Source organism: Petaurus breviceps, unplaced genomic scaffold (genome assembly GCF_028583685.1).
Source record: "Petaurus breviceps papuanus isolate PSGF00001 unplaced genomic scaffold, PetGlider_PUasm1.0 90977, whole genome shotgun sequence".
Classification (NCBI taxonomy): Eukaryota; Metazoa; Chordata; class Mammalia; order Diprotodontia; family Petauridae; genus Petaurus; species Petaurus breviceps.
The window spans coordinates 54,420,617-54,439,533 of record NW_027187391.1 but is presented as its reverse complement, the minus strand read 5'-3'; the positions used below and the strand labels follow the sequence as shown (position 1 = coordinate 54,439,533).

The 18,917-nt window shown below is 35.2% G+C and overlaps 1 protein-coding gene across 3 annotated transcripts in view; it reads right to left on the bottom strand.

The window, feature by feature from the left end:
* Nucleotides 1-18,917, bottom strand: part of ASCC3 (activating signal cointegrator 1 complex subunit 3) — a 373,754-nt gene that overhangs the window by 324,490 nt on the left and 30,347 nt on the right. For all 3 annotated transcript variants that reach the window (XM_069077160.1, XM_069077161.1, XM_069077162.1), the window contains exon 4: nucleotides 17,449-18,023. In XM_069077160.1, coding sequence (XP_068933261.1) covers nucleotides 17,449-18,023 — 575 coding nt within the window. The remainder of the gene's footprint in view (nucleotides 1-17,448; nucleotides 18,024-18,917) is intronic.

Below are 18,917 nucleotides of genomic sequence, written 5' to 3'. Positions count from 1 at the left end.
ACACACACACACACACACACACACACACACACACACACACACACACAACACACACTTTAGAACCACAGGGCATAATAACCCTCAATGACTCAGTGCCTAATTAGAAATTAACAAAAGGTGTAAAAGCCTTCCTACAACCAAGCCTCCCCTAAGCAAGCTTCCCTTAAAGTGCTCTAAGTGAGGCCTATTAATGGGCAGGGAAAATCTTATATTCTATTAAATTACTGGCATCTAATACTAAAAATAACTAACCTGGAAAACAGATTAAGGAGAAAAAATAACAATCACTGGATGACCTCAAAGCCATGACCAAAAAAAGAGTGCAGACATCATATTTCAAGAAATTTTAAAAGAAAACTGTACAGATTTCTTAGAACTAGAGAGCAATGTGGAAATGTCCCCTGGTCACAATCTAAAAGACACCTCTAATGAAAACTTTCAAGAGTTTTATAGGTCAATCAAGGCTTCCAGGTCAAAGAAAAAATACTGCAACCAGTCAGAAAAATAAACTGAAGTACTAAAACAGCCACAGTTAAGATCACACACAATTTAGAAATTATCCCTACAAAAATATGATATTCCAGAAGGCAAATGATATACATGGGTTTATAGGCAAGAATAACTAACCCAGAAAAACTGAGTATAATCCTATATGGGAAAAAAAGGACTTTTAAAGAAAATAGAGGATTTACAAACATTCCTGATAAAAACATCAAAGCTACACAGAAACAATGAATTTCAAACATAAGTATTAAAATATAAAAGGTACACAAGAAAAACAATAAAAAGGGACTAAACAAAGACAGACTGTTTACATTCTAACATGTGTCCCCTCTGAATCCTCATCATCTAGGATCATAGAATGAGTCTAATTAGACAGAACATTTGAGAATGGTTCTGTAATGTCTTGATGATCTTAAGAGAAGACTACCAGGTAGAGGGTGGGAATGGGGCAGGAAGAAAGGCAAGGGAAAAGTATCTCCCATAATCAAAATGTGCAACTATAAGTTCAAACAAATAAAGAGAAATGGGAAGATCTGGCGACACTTGAACCCCATTCTCATCTGAAGGGGCCAAAGAAGGGAACACACAGACAGACACAGACACACACACACACACACACACACACACACACACACAAAGTTAAGTACAGAAATACATTTCACTCAAAAGGAAAATAGGAGGGAAAGGAGAAGAATTAAACAAAGGGAAGGTTAGTCCTAAGCAAAATAAACTAATTAAACAACCACAAAAACATTTATAAGCTCTTTTGAGGTGGCAAAAGCATATCTATCAATCAGGAAATAGATAAACAAGGTACATATAAATATGATGGAATATTATTATACAATAAGAAATTAAAGAGGTGATTTCAAAGAGATCTAGGAAGACTTGTATGAACTAATACAGAATGAAGTGAGCAGAATCAGGAGAACAATTTATACGATGACAATGTTGGAAAGACAAATACTTCTGAAAGAATTAGGAACTATGATCAATGTAATGACCAACAATAATTCTAGAGACTACTAATGAAACATACTACCCATCTCCTAATAAAAAGGTGGAAGACTCAAGAGTACAGAGTATATGATGGGTTTTATATTTGTTTTGTTCTCAATGTGGAACTGTCATGGGCTCAAATTAATAGAACATCTTGTACAACCAGGAATGGAACCACTAAAGCAGAAAATGGTTGGCACTGTCCTGTCAAAAATTACAAAACCAGTCAAAGAAAGCAATGATAAAAGTATTCTACCATGCTAAAAATGACTTATTCCTTCAATAATTTGATGTTGTCTGATGTCATTACTTTCAACTATGGTAACCTGGATTTAAAGCTGACATACATACAAATATATGTTGTTCATAAAATCACTGAATTTTAGATTTGGAAGTGACTTTTGGCCACTTACTCCATCACTCAAAAGGCATCCCTACTATAATGCACCCCTCAAGTGTTTATCCAACTTCTGTTCAAAGACCTACAATGAAAAGTGAGCCCATCAATGCCCAATGAAGTCCAGTTCATTCTGGGGCATCTGTAATAGGCTATTTTTCTAGGCAATCTGCCTAAAAGCTTCTATACAACTTCCACCCACCATTTCTGGTTTTATCAGCTGGGGTCAAACAACAAGCTTAATCCTTCTTTCACATAACAATCCTAGAAATACCTTAAGACAGTCATTAGGCCCCATCCTGTCCCCCTCCCCCAGTCTGCTCTTCTCCAATTAAACATCTTTAATTCCTTCAACAAATCCTCCTAAGACATAGACTGAAAGACCTCCAATACTCTGGATGTTCTCTTCTAGACACTTGCCAGCTTAATAGTAACCTTCTTAAATTTATACTGTGATACCTAGGATTAAACACAATATTCTAGATGTCACGTAACCAGGGCATAATACAATAGGAATATTATTTTCTTATTCTTGAGAGCTGTACTTCTCTATGACCCCTGGAAGTCATGCCAATGAAGATTATACAAACTTTTCTGGCTACCATATCACACTGTTGACTCATAAGTAGCTTGTAGTTCACTAAAGGCAGCTAAGTTGTACAATGGATAGAGTGCCTGGCCTGAAGTCAGAAAGATTCCTCAAATTTGGTCACAGACACTACTAGTTGTGAGACCTGGGCAAATTACTTAATCCTGTTTACCTCGGTTTCCTCTTTGGTAAAATGAGCTGGAGAAGGAAACGGCAAACCACTCCAGTATCTTAGTCAAGAAAGTTCCAAATTGTATGGCCATACCTCAGGAACTTACTAGCTGTGTTACCCTGGAAAAACTATTTAATAATCTTTCCAAATCTCAATTTCTTCATCCATAAAATGAAGATAGTAATGTGCCACACTGCTTATCATCTATGTGACCCAGGCAAGTCACAACTTCATCTATAGGAGTTTCCATGTGGTTAGATTGGAAGCAGGCATTGAATATCTGTGTAGATCAGAATCTACTCCACATGGGTCAGTCTACCCATGATATAAATTGAATCTTGATTTTGGCCTTGAGGTTCCATAGGAAGAATCAAAATTTTAGAAAAAAAAAAATTGATTAAAAAAAATGTCTTCCACCATTAAAAAAAAAAAATTGGATTCTGATTTGGTTCTGATTTGGCCCCAGACACTTATTATCTGGGTGGCTCTGGTTCCTTCTTTTCTGAGATTCTTTGATGAACAGCTCTAGGAGGTAGTTTGGTGGGATGCACCTCAAAAAGTTAAGACTTTGCTCCCAAAGAGCCCAAACTTGGCTTCTCCTTATGGCTGTCAATGCAAATATCTATCCCTTTATGGATGCCATAAGTGGTACTAGTTATTGGGCTAAGGAGTCCCACAGGTAGTGTCCTCTATGTGACTGGAACGAGAAACGAGGAAAGGAAGGAAGGCATCCCTTCCTTCCTTCCTTCCTTCCTTCCTTCCTTCCTTCCTTTCCTCGTTTCTCGTTCCAGTCACATAGAGGCCAGTCACATAGAGGAAGGAAGGAAGGAAGGAAGGAAGGAAAGAAGGAAGGAAGGAAGGAAAGAAGGAAGGAAGGAAGGAAGGAAGGAAGGAAGGAAGGAAGGAAGGAAGGAAAGAAGGAAGGAAGGGAGGAAGGAAGGAATGGAGGGAGGGAGGGAGGGAGGGAGGGAGGGAGGGAGGGAAAAGAAAACAAAATTTCATCTATAAAATGGGAAGAATAGCACCTTTGTTGAAGGGTTTTTCTGAGGATCAAATGAGATAATAATTTCAGTGTTTAGCACAGTGCCTGGCATACAGTAAGTGCTATGTTGTTGTTCATACTACTACCTTTGCAGGGCTGGTATGAGGATCAAATGAAATGTTATTTGTAAAGTCCTTATCACAGTACTTGGCCAATAGTAAGTGCTATATAAATGTTAGTTTTTATTATTTTTTATGTCATTACTATTATTTGAACTATCATTGATAGTGGATTAGTAATCACTTCTGTCAGTTTTTTCTAGTACTCAAGGACATAGTTTATCTAGGCTAGGTGACCTGAATTAATCAATGGCAACTAGGTGATCTCTATTAGGCAATTTTGTTCTGCTATTTCCTGTGCAAGGTTCACTTCTATTGCCCCTATTAGGTGTAGAGCACAGCTTTATATAGAAAAGGGGTGTTTGCTATAATGAAAAGTGTTGCATTCAGCAGCAGGAAAAGTGAATTCAAATCTAACACTAGGAATGTGATTCTGGCCAGGTCATGACCTCTAGCTATCTACTAAGTCATTCCTAGTTGAAATTTAAGCACAGATTCTTAGCATATTCATACAAGAGTGAAGCACTATGCTGGGCTCTAGGGATATGGAGACAAGAATGAAAAAGTGACATTTACCTCAAGGAGCTTACCTTCTTCTAGGCGAAAAGGGAAAAGAATTGGTTGCCAATATGTAAGCAAAAGAAACCTTAGAACTAAATGATGATGTCATACTGAAGTTAAAAAAGTAAAGGAGGGATACCTGGTGGTAAACATATATCCTAGATTTTTAATACTCTGAGAAAATATTATGAGATACAGAATGTTCTCAAAAAGAAACTTAATCTATATGAATCCTGAATAATGTCAGAAAAATTGAAAGGAAGGAACCTTTGAAAAAAATTGCTATGCTGATAAGCTTAAAGTTTTTTAGGATGTAGAAAACACAGAAGGAAAGGCATGCTACCAGAGATAACAATAGCATTGGGAAGTCTAAGATATAGCACAAACTGAGTCTTTCAAAAATTAAAAGCAAAAAAGAACCTCTTAAAATTTACGTCTTTAAAAAAAGGTACAATGAAGAAAGGATCAAATTACTGCTAGGAAGAATCACTGCTGTCATACTATGATATATGATGACTGAGGTATAAGACCAAACTATACATCTGGTTTGTTTCTGTATTCTCTGGTTAAGGTGAATGGTGTTAAAATTGGAGAAAGTAGAATAAACATGATAAAGAAGGAAATGCTATCTAAGGTAAGAAGAAAGTAATCATTTAAAATTAACATCTTAGGTGGGAGATAAATGACATCTCTTTGCTATTTCTAATAAATTTATAAATAGTCTGAATCACTGTCAGTAAGTAATCTCAGATGTCATTAATAAAGGTGAGGCACCCCCCAAATAGGTGAGTATTATACCAGTTTTCAAGAGTAAAGAAAAAGTGCATCATTGGAATTACATATAAATAAGCCTAACACCGATCATTAACAAAATCCTAAACAATATTATCTAAAGGTTCACTCACAATACATTTAGAATTAACCTAATTTTATTTCTTCATCGCATTATTAGGTGGATAGACCACAGAACATTTATTTTTAAACTACATCATGATTTCAATAGAGCATATGTAGGGAAAAAGTCTATTATTAGACTCTGTCTTGCTGACTGATTACAAGGTGTATAACTAGGCATCTAGGTGGCAGAATGGATAGAGGACTGGACCTGGAGTTAGGAAGACCTGAGTTCAAATGAGGCCTCAGACACCTATTAGCTGTATGAACCTAGGCAAGTCACTTACCCACTCTGTGCCTCAGTTTCCTTATCTGTAAAATGGGTATGATGATAGTGTTTACTTTTCAGGGTTGTCATGAGGTTAAAATATTTTTAAATCACCTTGCAAATTTTAAAGTACTATGTAAATACTAGTTAGTATTATTATATCAGATTTGGAGCTCTCTGAATAAAGTAGCCATAACTTAAAACCAATAAAAATACTGCTACTTAGAATCTCAGAAACACAGTTTCAATGGATCACAGAGGTCACCTAATTCAGCCCATTCCTAAATAAGTGCTAGAAACAACTATGAAATGGTCATCCAGCTTTTACCTAAAAGACTTCTAGTAAAGTGCTTGACCTAACCCTTCTGGACAGCTTTCCTGAGCTATTGCTTTACATTATAATCAATCTGCTCCACACAACAATCTCAGCAGGATCAACTATGGCATCAGATTTCATTACCAAAGGTCTTGCTTTCACTCTCAGTCCCGAAGAGAAACATTCAGGGAAAGGAAGCTCTGCTCAATTATCCTCTATCAAATGACTAAATTTGATACAATATTACTACACCTATAAGAGGTAGGCTTTAAGTGAACCAACAGGCACAAATAAACTCCCACATTGTCTTGAGTTAGTCCAGCTGACCACAAACTAGGATTCATTTTGTCTAACTAGCCCTAAATTGGCCCAACTTCTCTACAGCTACCATATCATTGTGGCTAAGTGGAATGAATAGTAATATTAATATTAACTCATTAAACAACCACACTATAGTGTTAATTTAAAAACTCTATCAACCTAGATGTTTAAAGACACTTGGGCAGTCTTTAAAGAGATGGGAAAAACACAGCTCTTACCAAACAGTTCAAGGACAATCATATAAGAAAAATGGAGTAGACTTGAGTATGGGTTTCTTCAAACTTTTAGTTTAGGTATCTTTTGAATATGTTTACAGGGGCAGCTAGGTGGCGCAGCGAATAGAGCGCCAGCCCTGGAGTCATGAGGACCTGAGTTCAAATCCAGCCTCAGATACAACAACAAAAAACTAGCCATGTGACCTTGGGCAAGTCACTTAACCCCAATTGCCCTCCAAAAAGCAAAAAAAAAAAAAAAGAATATGTTTACAGAATCCAGGTGTCAGTTGAGAACTTTGGGAAGAGGTTGCCTCCTTTGGAGGAAGTATTAGCATTAAGGCTAAGGAATTCACACACTGTCAACATTTTTTTTTTACACATGAATTGTGTAAGTACATTCAGTTTAATAAAAAGCATGAATGTATATTTGAATTCAGTATTTTAATTTCTAAAAATTTCAATCAGTTTTCCTATTGTGTTTGTTTACACTCAAACTGATTTGATTTCATCACTGTAGAGACAGCATGGTACAAAGCAGTGGATTTTTCCATTAAACTTGGGAGTCGTGGAATCTGAATTCAAACCCAAGCTTTCCCACTTACAACCTGTTTCATATTAAGCAAGTCACCAAACCCATTCGGGCATCCATCTCCTCATTTGCAAAAGAGGCAACTGGATTAGATGTCTGATGACTTCCCTCACAGCCCCTGACATAAAATCCTAGTTCTATGTTGCGTTGGAGGGCAAATTATGGAAATGATAAAAGGGCAGATTTTAGCTCAATGTAGGAAAGACCTTTTGAACACTTAAAGCTGCCCCGGCAACTTAATGAAGAATTAATCAAAAGAGATATTCAAAACATGCTAGACTGACCATCTGTTTGAAATACTGTAGAAATAATGAGTGCATGAAGGCCCAGACAGTCCCTTTAAGGTCACTTTCAGAGCTAAGATGCCTTGGTTCTAAATGCACTATGAATGAATCTGAGTCTAAAGGTGAGTGATGGAAGCAATCTGTTCAAACAAATGATAACTACTTTACTTCTGAATTAAAGGAGAGAGAATCGACCTCTTTTTGTATTCCCAGTGATCAGCACAGTGCCTGGCACATGTAGCTTTTCAGTTGTTTCAGTCGTGTCAGAATCTTATGACCCCCTTTGGGATTTTCTTGGCAAAGATCCTGGAGGGGTTTGCTATTTCCTTCTCTGGCTTATTTTGCAGATGAGGCAAACGGAGTTAAATGACTTGCCCATGGTCACAAGCTAGTAAGTGTCTGAAGCCAGTTTTGAATTCAGGAAGCAGAATTTTCCTGACCTCAGGCCTGGCACTCTATCTGCTGTGCCACCTGGCTGCCCAACCTGGCACATAGTAAATGTGCACTTAATAAATGTTTACTGATTGAAAATGTTTATTGATTGATATCAGAATATTGGGTGGAGGAAACATTATATTCATACTACTTGTAGGAATGCACTGCCATATTCCTTGTTAAGAGATGCTAAAGCTGTCTTTAAACTGCAAACCAAATACTGTGTGAATCTTGTCCACAATCCTTCTAGTCTCCCAGCTTTAAAACTCTGGTACTGTCATTACTTCCTCATCTTTACTCACACCATGTGTTCTATCAGTTGTCAAATACTTCTGTTTTTATATAGCTACAACATCTCCTGAATCTGTCCTCTTCTCACTAGTCACACAGTTGCCCCCTAATTCAGGACCCATCATTATTAACCAGGACTACTGCAATGGCCTAATTTATCTCCCTGCCTTAAGGCTCTCCCTATTCCAATCCACCCTTTACCTACCCGTGTTTCCCCGATAATAAGACACTGTCTTATTATTTTTTTTTTGGACAGAAAAACACCAGAGGGCTTATTTTCAGGGGAGGGCTTATTTAATGAACATTGACAGCAATTTAATAAACAGGTAAATGTGAACAAAAAAATGTACCTTTATTCAATAAGCAAATCACTGGGGAAGAACAGGATGACGCGCTCACTGCTGCAGCTCTGATTGGATGCAGCTCGGAGTGCGGCGTGCGTTTCAACGGGGGGGGGCACGGTGCATACAGAGGGTACCGTAATGTAGTGTGTAGCACAGGGGATCACCTTCACTACAGCAGCAATCTCAATAGGGCTTATTTTTGGGGGAGGGCTTATTTTAGAGGAATCTTACACAGTAAGGGGAGGGCTTATTTTCAGGATAGGTCTTATTATTGGGGAAACACGGTAGCTGGTGAAATGATTTTTCTTAAGCACAGGTCAGGTCAGTCATATTCAAACATCATTGGTTCTCCATTGTCCCTACGATCAAAAATAAATTCATCCAGTTTTTTAAAAGCCCTTGACAAGCAGGTTCCAACCTATCTTCTTAGCCTCATTGTACATTACTCCCCTTCCTGAATGCTATGATCCAGTCAGAAAGACCTTGCTATTTTTTCCTCACAAATAGCACTCAATTTTCCATCTCTATGCCTGTGCACTAGACATGGGATAAACTCTAATTTGATTCTGCCTTAAAGAATCCCTTACTTTCTTCAAAGTAGCTCAAGCACCACTTTCTCTCTGAAACCTTTCTTGACTCCAGCCTACCCCTAAGTGCTAGTGACCTCCACTCCTAAACTAACTTTTATATATTTTGTATTTTATACTGTTTTTGTCTCCTATTATGGAATGTAGATGCCATTGGGCCTATCATTTTTGTCTTTGTATCCTCAGTGCCTAAGAGTACTTAATTGAAGGCACTTAATAGATTCTGGTTGTTGAAGTCATTGATGTATTTCCACAATTCCTCTCCAATGGGTCTATGCAATGGGCTGGAATGTTTCCTCTTATGCCTCTTCTATCTCACTGGTACAATGAAGCAACTGGCTTTTCCACTTATTTTGTCTTATCCTAACTACATGACTAGCTTTTTCAACCATATATATCCTCAAAATCACCTAGTAATACACTTTTAGTCCACAAGAAGTCACCAATGGTAAAATGCCAGGACCTATGTTGGTCATATGCTTTTCCATTGCCTTTTGGATTATCTATTATTTTTATTATTCCACATTTTGGATATTGTCTAATTCTTGACATATGGAATCTTTAGATCATTAGTGTTAATGAGATAGCCTTTTACAGCAGCAAACAGCAGTCTGCAATTGCTGAAAGACTGCTTGGATGTGATCCAGTCCAGTATCTTTCTCTTGCTAAATTTTAGGCACGGCTTGCTAACCATCTGCTGAGCCTATACAGGATAATTATTTTGACAAATTAAGTGAACAAGTGCCCAAATACCTGGGCAACACAAATTTTTCATTCATTTTGTTTTTCCAGTGTGGATGGCTAGGCCAATCTTTTCCCCTGCTATAGATTTCAGTGAAGAGGTTTTCTAGTGTCCTGTTCTATTTTGCCAAGGCAGCCAGGTAGTACAGTGGATAGTGTGCCTGGAATGGAGTCAGGAAGAGGTCAAATTCAAATCTGACCTCAGATTCTTACTATCTATGAAACTCTAGACAAGTCACTTAGCCCTTGTTGTCTTACTTTCCTTATTTGTAAAATGGGGATAAGAGTAGCATCTATCTCTCAGATCAAATGAGATTACAATTGTAAAGTGCTTAGCACAGTGTCATCAGGCACAAAGTAAAAGTTACATAAATGTTAGCTATTATTATTATTACCCTCTACAAATTAAATAGAGAATCACATCATTAAAAAGGAAACCTCTAAAAGCCAGGAGAAAACACAGAAAACAGAATAGATCTGAATGTTATATGTTTATTATAATTAAAAAGAAAAACAACTTGTACAATAAAAGAGATTTGTAGTTTCATGTACCACTTTCTTTTTCTGTGCTACTTTGTATATAGAAATGCTCATTTTAGTGTTTAGTTCAGAATTTTAAAAAATTAAAAAATTCTACTTTTTTATGGAAACTGAAGAGCACATTTCTACAACACTAACAAACTTCTTAGATGAGTATTTTTTTTTTCCATTTTCTACCTCACATGATATCAAGAGTCACTGAACAAAGCTATTTCCATAGAGGTACTAGTGCTCACAGAGGCCTGTATAATTTTAAGGCTGTACCGATATATCTTGCTAAAGAATCTTCATGATTCTTTGTGTTCTAAAGAGTTAAAAAGCTTTTTAAATGTTTAAAAAAAGCGTAGCAAGATCTTAGGTTTTCTTTACCTTCCAAACAGTTACATGACAATAATTTTGGCCTCGGTGGAAAATAATCTGAGAAAGCATGCCTATTCTGTTTTTATGATAACCAAAGTCACATCACAAAACAGCAAAAAGCATCTTAAGAGAAAACAAATCCATAGAGAGCTTAGCTTGAGGCCAGTTAAAACAGATTTTCTTTTCAAGAACATTCCAGAAAAAAATGGAAAACGACAAACAAAAAATTCAGTCAATCTACTGTTTTTATACTAATCTAATTTCATAATTAGCAATAGTGGCAACACCACAGTGGCAACAACACACACTTCTATCTTAAGATAATGAAGGTAGCAATGGCACTTAAGATCATAATATCATAAAACTAGAGGAAGAAAAGACCTCAGAAAACATCTACAACAAGAGGAAACCAACGTCCAGAAAGGTTAAATGGCTTGTCCAAAATGATTATGTCAGAAGAGCAGTTGAACCTAACGAAATGACATACAGAGGAAAAAAAAGAACTTGCCAGGAGGTAATACAATTTTAAAGAAACTTAGGTATGATTTTTTTCAATATCTCTCAAAGGAAAAATTTCAAAAGAATAGAAAAAAGAATAAATGGTGATTTTACCAAAAGTTGACAGAGAAAACATTAATACCTGCCAATCCACATAACTGGTTTCTCATCTCTATAAAGAACTCTATGCATTAAGGGTAACTTTTAAGCAAAAATCTTTTATATAGCTTTCTAAAAATTGAAACTAAGGTGGTACTTGTCCATCAGAGAAAAGCTTACTGAATTACAGTGTATAAATATAATGGGTTACTATTACAATACAAGAAATTACAAAAGGGATCAGTATCAAATGAGGTAAAGTGAAGTGACAAGAAGTTGAACAGTTTGTAGAATAACAACATTTTAAAGAAAACAAACTTTGAAAAATTTAATAACACTGATCAATGCAATGACTGACCATTATTCTGGAGAACTGATATTGAACTATACTATCAGTTTCCTGAAAGAAAGGTAATGACTCAAGGTGCTGAAAGAGACACATTTTGGGGGTAAGTATAATGTAAAAATTTCTTTTACTTGACTATGTATATTGGTTACAAGAATTTGGTTCTAATATTTTCTTTTCAATGCTAGTTAATTGAAAAATGATTTTTAAATTGATAACATTTTGAAAAATCTTTATATTCCAGTTTTTCAAAAGATCATAGGGTCATTTTTGTCATTCAAATAGCTAATAACAAAATATCTTTCTTTAGAAAACTAAAGTAATATTTTTATACTTATATATTAACTGAGCTGGTTTGAGGAATGAACTTGAAGGATCAAGAAGTATCATCTGATTAAGTTGATGCCAACAGCAAATGTCAAAATACAAATGACAAAAAAAAAGAAGTGTGCCATGCAAAAAAAAGCAAATTGAATCCTATCAACAAAAATCAAACTTCACTTGCCATAGAATGAGTTGAAAGGATCACAGAAGTGACCCATTCCAAAGTATACCTAAACAAGAATCCCCTCAAATATGCAGTCTTTTATGAAAGATCTCTAACACCATACATGGCAGCCCCCACTTCTTTTATATACCACTAATTACTAGCAAGTTCTTCTTTACATCAAGCCCAATCTGCCTTTTTGCAAATTCCATCTATTGCTCCTTGTTCTGCTCTATGGAGCTAAGCAGAATAAGTCTAATCACTTCCTAGTATGTGACAGACTTTCAAATTAAAAGATAACTATTATGTTCCCCTCTAACTCTTCTCTTCCACAGGCTAAACATTCTCATATCCCTCAACAAATTCTCATATGGAATAATCTTAAGTCACTTTGCCATCCCAGTTTCATTCTTCTATACATACCACCTAGAGTTTATCAGTATCCATACTTAAAACATGGTACCTATAACTGAACACAATACTCCACATATAGACAAATAATGGCAAAATACAGTGAGACAATCACTTCCCTATTCTTAGACATGATGTCTCTCTTTAAAAAATCCTAAATTGACTATTGATTAAAGAAATGCAAATTAAAACAACTCTGAGGGTGTGACCTCACCTATCAGATTAACTAATATGGCAGAATAGGAAAATGTTGGATGTTGGAGAGGATATGGGAAACAGGGACACCAATGCACTGTTGGCAGAGTTATGAACTGATCCAACTATGTTGGAGAGCAATTTGGAATTATGCCCAAAGGGCTATAAAATTCTGCATACCCTTTGATCAAGTAATACTACTGCTAGGTCTATACCCAAAGACATCTGAATAAAGAGAACAGTACCCCTCTTTGTACAAAAATTTTATAGCAGCTCTTTCTGTGGTGGCTAAGAACTGGAAATTGAAGAGATGCCCATCAACTGGGGAATGGTTAAACAAGCTGTGGTATGTGATTGTAATGACTGTACTATTGTGCTATAAGAAATGACAAGCAGGATGATTTTAGAAAAATCTGAAAAGACTTATATGAACTGATGCACAGTGAAGCAAACAAAACCAGGAGAATGTTGTACACAGTGACAGCAATACTGTTTGATGAAAAACTGTGAATGATTTAGCTATTCTCAGTAATACAATGATCCAAGACAATCCCAAAAGATTATTCCCTTTCAGAAAAAGAAATTATACAGTTTGAATACAAACTGAAGCATGCTATTTTTCATTTTTCTTTTTTTTTCCTTTTTTTTCTTTTATTTGAGGTCTTCCTGTATAAAATGACTAATATGGAAATGTTTCACATAATTGCACATGTATAACTTATATCTGATTGTTAACCCTCTCAGGGAGGGGGGAGGGGATATAGGAAAAGAAGGAGGGATAGAATTTGAAAATCAAAACTTTAAATAAAAATATTTTTAAAATTGAAAAAAAAAATAAAGTAATGGGCAAAAAAAGGACCCAGAAAAGATGTCTTAAGTCTTTTCTTCCTATGGTCCTAAAGACCTGGTTTTTGAATATTATACTTCCCATGATAATCTATTTAAATAAAAGAAATAGATATCTGGAATTCTGAAAAAATAAAACAACTTCTCAGATTGCATTATGTTTTTTGGCTGCTACGTTAAATAGCTACTAATTTATTGAACTTTCCAATTCACAAGCTTACACATTCTTTCTCAAATAACCTGTGGTTTGCCCATGCCTCTCCCATTTGCAGTTAAGAAGTTGATTTGTTTAAACTTAGTATAAGATTTTAGATTGATCCCCAAAATTAAATGAGATCAAAATAGATAACATATGTAAAGCACTCCTCAAACCTTAAATGCTAAATAAATGCTAGCTATTATTATTATTAAATTTCATCTCTTGTGATTTGGTCCAATGTCAGTCTGTTAGGATTTATTTTCAGATCCTGGCTATCATTCAGTATGTTAGTTGTCTCTTTAGGATTCATATTGTCTGAAAATGTGATAAGTATACCATTTATGCCTTTGTCCAAGACTGAAAAAATATTGCATAGCAGAAAGTCAAAAAAAGATCCATGGGGCCCAATACCAGATGTTGTCTTACAAGTTAATAGCAAATGATTCATGGTTTCTCTCTGGGCCCTGATATCCAACTAATCTAAAATTTACTTAATTATATTATCATCTACCCATACAGATAATAAGATCACAGATTAAGAGTTAGAAGAGCCCTTAAAGATAATTTAGTCTAAACCCCTCAACTTTATCATTTCCCCAAGAAAGTAGTAATCAAAGGCTTTACGAAAATCTAAGTCAATCTCTATAGCATTTCCCTGATGTGCCAGTCAAGTAAACCTGTCCAAAAAAAAAGAAAAGAAAAGAAAAAGAAAGTCTTCAATAACCTGTGCTTAAATAAAGCCATAGTGGTTGCTTGGGATCAACACTTCTTTTTTTTTAATTTTCATTAACCATACTTTTAATAATTTGTTATAGAATTTTTCAAGGAATAGAGGTTGGGCTCATTGGTCTCTTCTTAGTAGACTCTATTCTCTCTCCTTTTCTGGAAAACTTGAACTGTTGTTCTTCTCCAATTCCATCTTTACCCATTCTACAAGATCTTCCAAAGATTCCTGGTAATGACTAAATAATTCTACCTTGACAGTTTTTGCACAGCCCTTCATATAGTTTATCTGGAGAAATAATCAGACTACTTTGGGAGCACTGGAAGCTTGTAGCTCCCCACACTGAATTGTCCCTGAGATCCTGGAACAACACAATACTCAAAATCCCAAGAAAGCAGCAACAGTACCATCCCAGACCTTCCTTTAAGAAGTGGGTCGAGCTCAGTGGTATCAAGTCCAAAATCAGGAAAAGAGGCTGGAAAAATGGGAAAGGGTGGGGAAAAAAAAGTCCCACCAAAAAAAAGCTATTATGGATATAGGGAAGCTCAAAACACAAATTCAGAAGAGAATGACTTCAAAATATCTATAAGTGAAGTCTCAAAGAAAAACACAGCTTAGGCACAAATTCAACAAAACTTATGGAAGAAATAAAGCAAGAATTTTAAGAGTTAAAAAGCTCTTTTTTTTTTTTTGCTTTTTTTTTTTTGGAGGGAGAAAGGCAGGACAATTGGGGTTAAGTGACTTGCCCAAGGTCACACGGCTAGTTTTGTGTTAAGTGTCTGAGGCCAGTTTTGAACTCAGGTCCTCCTGACTCCAGGGCTGGTGATCTCTATTCACTGCGCCACCTAGCCACCCCAAAAGCTTTTTTTTTTTTTAATAAATGAAATTGGAGTGTTAGAGAAAAAAAAACAGAAAATAAATGAAAGCTATTAAAAAAAACTAGTAAGGGAATTAGTAATTTGGGATAAGAGGTACAGAACCTCAGACAAGCAACAATCTCCCCTGAAAATTAAAATGGACCAAATAGAAGCCATTCTATAAAACAAAACCAAAAGATAGAATAGAAAAAAATATGCGAGTTATCTCCCAGCAAAAACAACTTATCAGGAAAATAGAAAAAAATTTAAGAATCATTAGACTACCTGAACACTGTGTCTAAAAAAAGCCTAGAAATCCTACTTCAAAAAATCTTAAAAGAAAATTTCCCAGATCTCACAGAATCCAAAGGCAAAGTGCAAACAGAAAGAATCCATTGGTCACCACCTAAAAAGAAACCCCAAAGGAAAAAATCTCATGAATATTAGAGCTTGAATCCCAGGCTTCCAAAGTATATATATATATATATATATATATATATGTAATTTTACAGAACCAATTTTTTTATTAAAGGGATTTGGTCTGTAAAGTTTGGATTTAGTCAAAGGGTCATACTTGAGGCCCTAGAGTAACACATGTGGCCTCAAGGCTACAGGTTCCCCACCTCAGGGTTAAAGGGTACAATTGACATTTGAACCACAGATTCACCTAAACCAGACAAAGGAGGCATGCGCACACATGCACACACACACACACACACACACACACACACACACACTGAGTTGGTTACAAAAACACATTTCACTCAATAGGAAAACAGGAGGAAAAATGATGAAAGGGATGGTTTCAGAGAAGCCTAGGAAGACTTCTATGAAGTGATGCTGAATGAAGTGAACAAAAGCAGAAAAATCTATACAATGACAATATAGTACAGACAATTTTTAGAGATGTAGGAACTGTGATCAATGTCGTGACCATAATTCCAGAGGACTAATGATGAAACATCCCACTCACCTCCTGATTGATGAAGGACTCAAAATGCAGAGTATTTTTTTGGACATAGTCAAAGCAGAAATATGCTTTCTTGACTATACACATTTGTAACAAGGGCTTTGGTTTTCTTTTGTTGGTCTCTTTTATAGATGGGTGGAAGTTGGGATGAGAAAGGAAAAAAAGAAGGTAGATTTTTTTCTAATTGAAAAAATCAAATAATAGTTTAAAAAAAAAAAGTAGGGCAAATGGTCCACTATTGTACATCAAAATCATCTGCCAGCAATACTACAGAATAGCAGCAGAAAATATTTTCTCTTCGGTGAACAGAAACACAAATCAAAATCTAACCTTACCATAAGATGTTTAAAATTTTTTAATCACTTTTAACTCACAGAAGAGAACATTTCTAAATAGTTATAAGCTTCTACTTAATACTATCGAAGCTGGGAAAGTGCCATATAGTTAGTCAGCAAGAATAAATAAGCTGTTCCTTAGAAGCCTCTCATTTCAATCTTATGTGAATATTTTAGATTAACTTATTCAAAACTAAGTTAAATATACAAATACTAGGCAGCCATATGGTGCAATGGATAGCATTAGATCTGGAGTCAAGAACACCTGAGTTCAAATTTAGCCTCAAACAATTACTAGCTAGGTGACCCTGGGCAAGTCATTTGACCTCTGAGTGTCCTCATCTATAAAATGAGATTTATAATAGTACTTATCTCCCAGGATTATTGTGAGAATAAAATGAGATAGTATTTACAAAGTGATTTGCAAACTTTAAAGTGTTATATAAATGTTAGCTATTATTATTATATTATTAGCCATGTAAAATCATAGTCGTCCATTAGCAACCAGCCTGAAATAAATTACTTAAACCGTAAACATTCCGAATTGATAAAGTTATTATAACTTTTAGCATAATTAATGACCTTTAAGACATTCATAATTGATGATAGATAAATCATCTCAAATATCAGTAAGTGCATCAAATACAAATGAATACAAATTGTTAAGAGAGAAAGCTCCTTAAACTTTTTCAAGGATATTTAAAATTCAATTCAGCAAAATATAAATACCAGTATAAAGAACACTATGGGAGACTGTAAGGAGGACACAAAACTAAGAAAAAATAAACTCTGCCTCCACAAAGCATAGAAAAAGGAAGTAAATATTATTTAATATAACCAGTAAGTAGATACTAAAGCAAAATACTAAAGAGGGTTCTCTTGGTTGATCTTTCTCAAGCATCCATATTATATGAAACTTTTTCAAGACACTGCATGTTAATAAAAAACTTCCAACAAAATAAATCAACTATACCTCGTTCTGAAGTTCATCACCACTTTTAACAGAGGCAAGCATATCATACAAAGTACAGCAAAGATCTTCTATTCTTGGTGCTTCAGCAGTTCCCTTCAAAGTTTCATTGAAATACTTTTCAACTTCACACCATAAAAAAGAACCATTGTTTTTTTCCACAGGCTTGAAATCTGAGGCATAACTCTCCTGGATATGTTCTAAATGATTATTTAGAAATTTCTTATAATCAAGGCTTATAACTTTCTGGGCATCAGCTTCACCATTTACTGGCAATTCTTCAAAGTGATCTAAATCATGCATGTCAAATGAAAACACTATATTTTTTCCAAATAATACTCTGTCACCATTTTGTTCTTCTGTCATTTGTACAAGTGCTGTGAGATGGTCTTCAGCAAAGTGGGATGCAATCCGACAAGTGGCATTACAAGCTGCAGTAGCAGATGATGATGGAAAGGGACCAAACATCTGGTTAAGAGCCTTTGTTTCATTATGACCAACACAATCTTTCAAGTGAAATGTCTTAAAAAGAAATGCAGCTCCACTTTCAATTGCTTCCTGTCCATTGTCTGTTCCAACTATTCAAATAGAAAAGAAATGAGATTATTAGCTCAACCCAAACATAGGATACATTTTTACAAATATCTCACAAAGTAAAATCACATCAGTAATTAACAGATTAACGTGTAACACAAATAAATTCGTTCAACTCAAATGTCACTAACCAAATATTAAACAAGATATACTGCTATTTTCAAAAATCAATCTACATTTAACATAAAAACTATCTGAAAACAATCCTATTTTCTTCTATAACACTGAGACCTAGGGAACAGTGAGACAGAGAAAATAAAACTATCTCTTTTTTGTGTGTGCTTACCACAAACTGGATAAAAATCATTAATAAATTGCATTTAGTGCAATTAAATATGGAATTCCTCTATTCCTTACATCTCAGAATGAAGTCGCAAACCACTCAATTTCTAAGTAAAGAGATCAAGAAATTATACCCTTAGGGGCAGCTAAGTGGCAGTGAATAGAGCACCGGCCCTGGAGTCAAGAGGACCTGGGTTCAGATCAGACCTCAGACACTTAACACAAGCCATGTGACCTTGGGCAAGTCACTTAATCCCAATTGCCCTCCAAAAAGCAAAAAAAAAAAAAAAGAAAAGAAAAAAGAAATTATACCCTAATTATAATACATCCAAAAAAAGAGGAATGAGTGTTTTGGTACATGTCTGTATTACAATGACAATTTAAAAGACAGAAAAAAAATACATCTGTATAATATTTGACAGTTAATGGGGAAGAAAAGCTTTTTATTTTAAGCTCTTTCTGACTTTCTATTTGATATTTAAAAAAAAAATAATTGTTTTGTTTGTTTTTGACCAAGTCATTTTTCCAGATTCAAAGAAAGTTATGTGTAATAAAAATAATTCAAATAATCCTCCAAGAATATAACGTAATTTCAT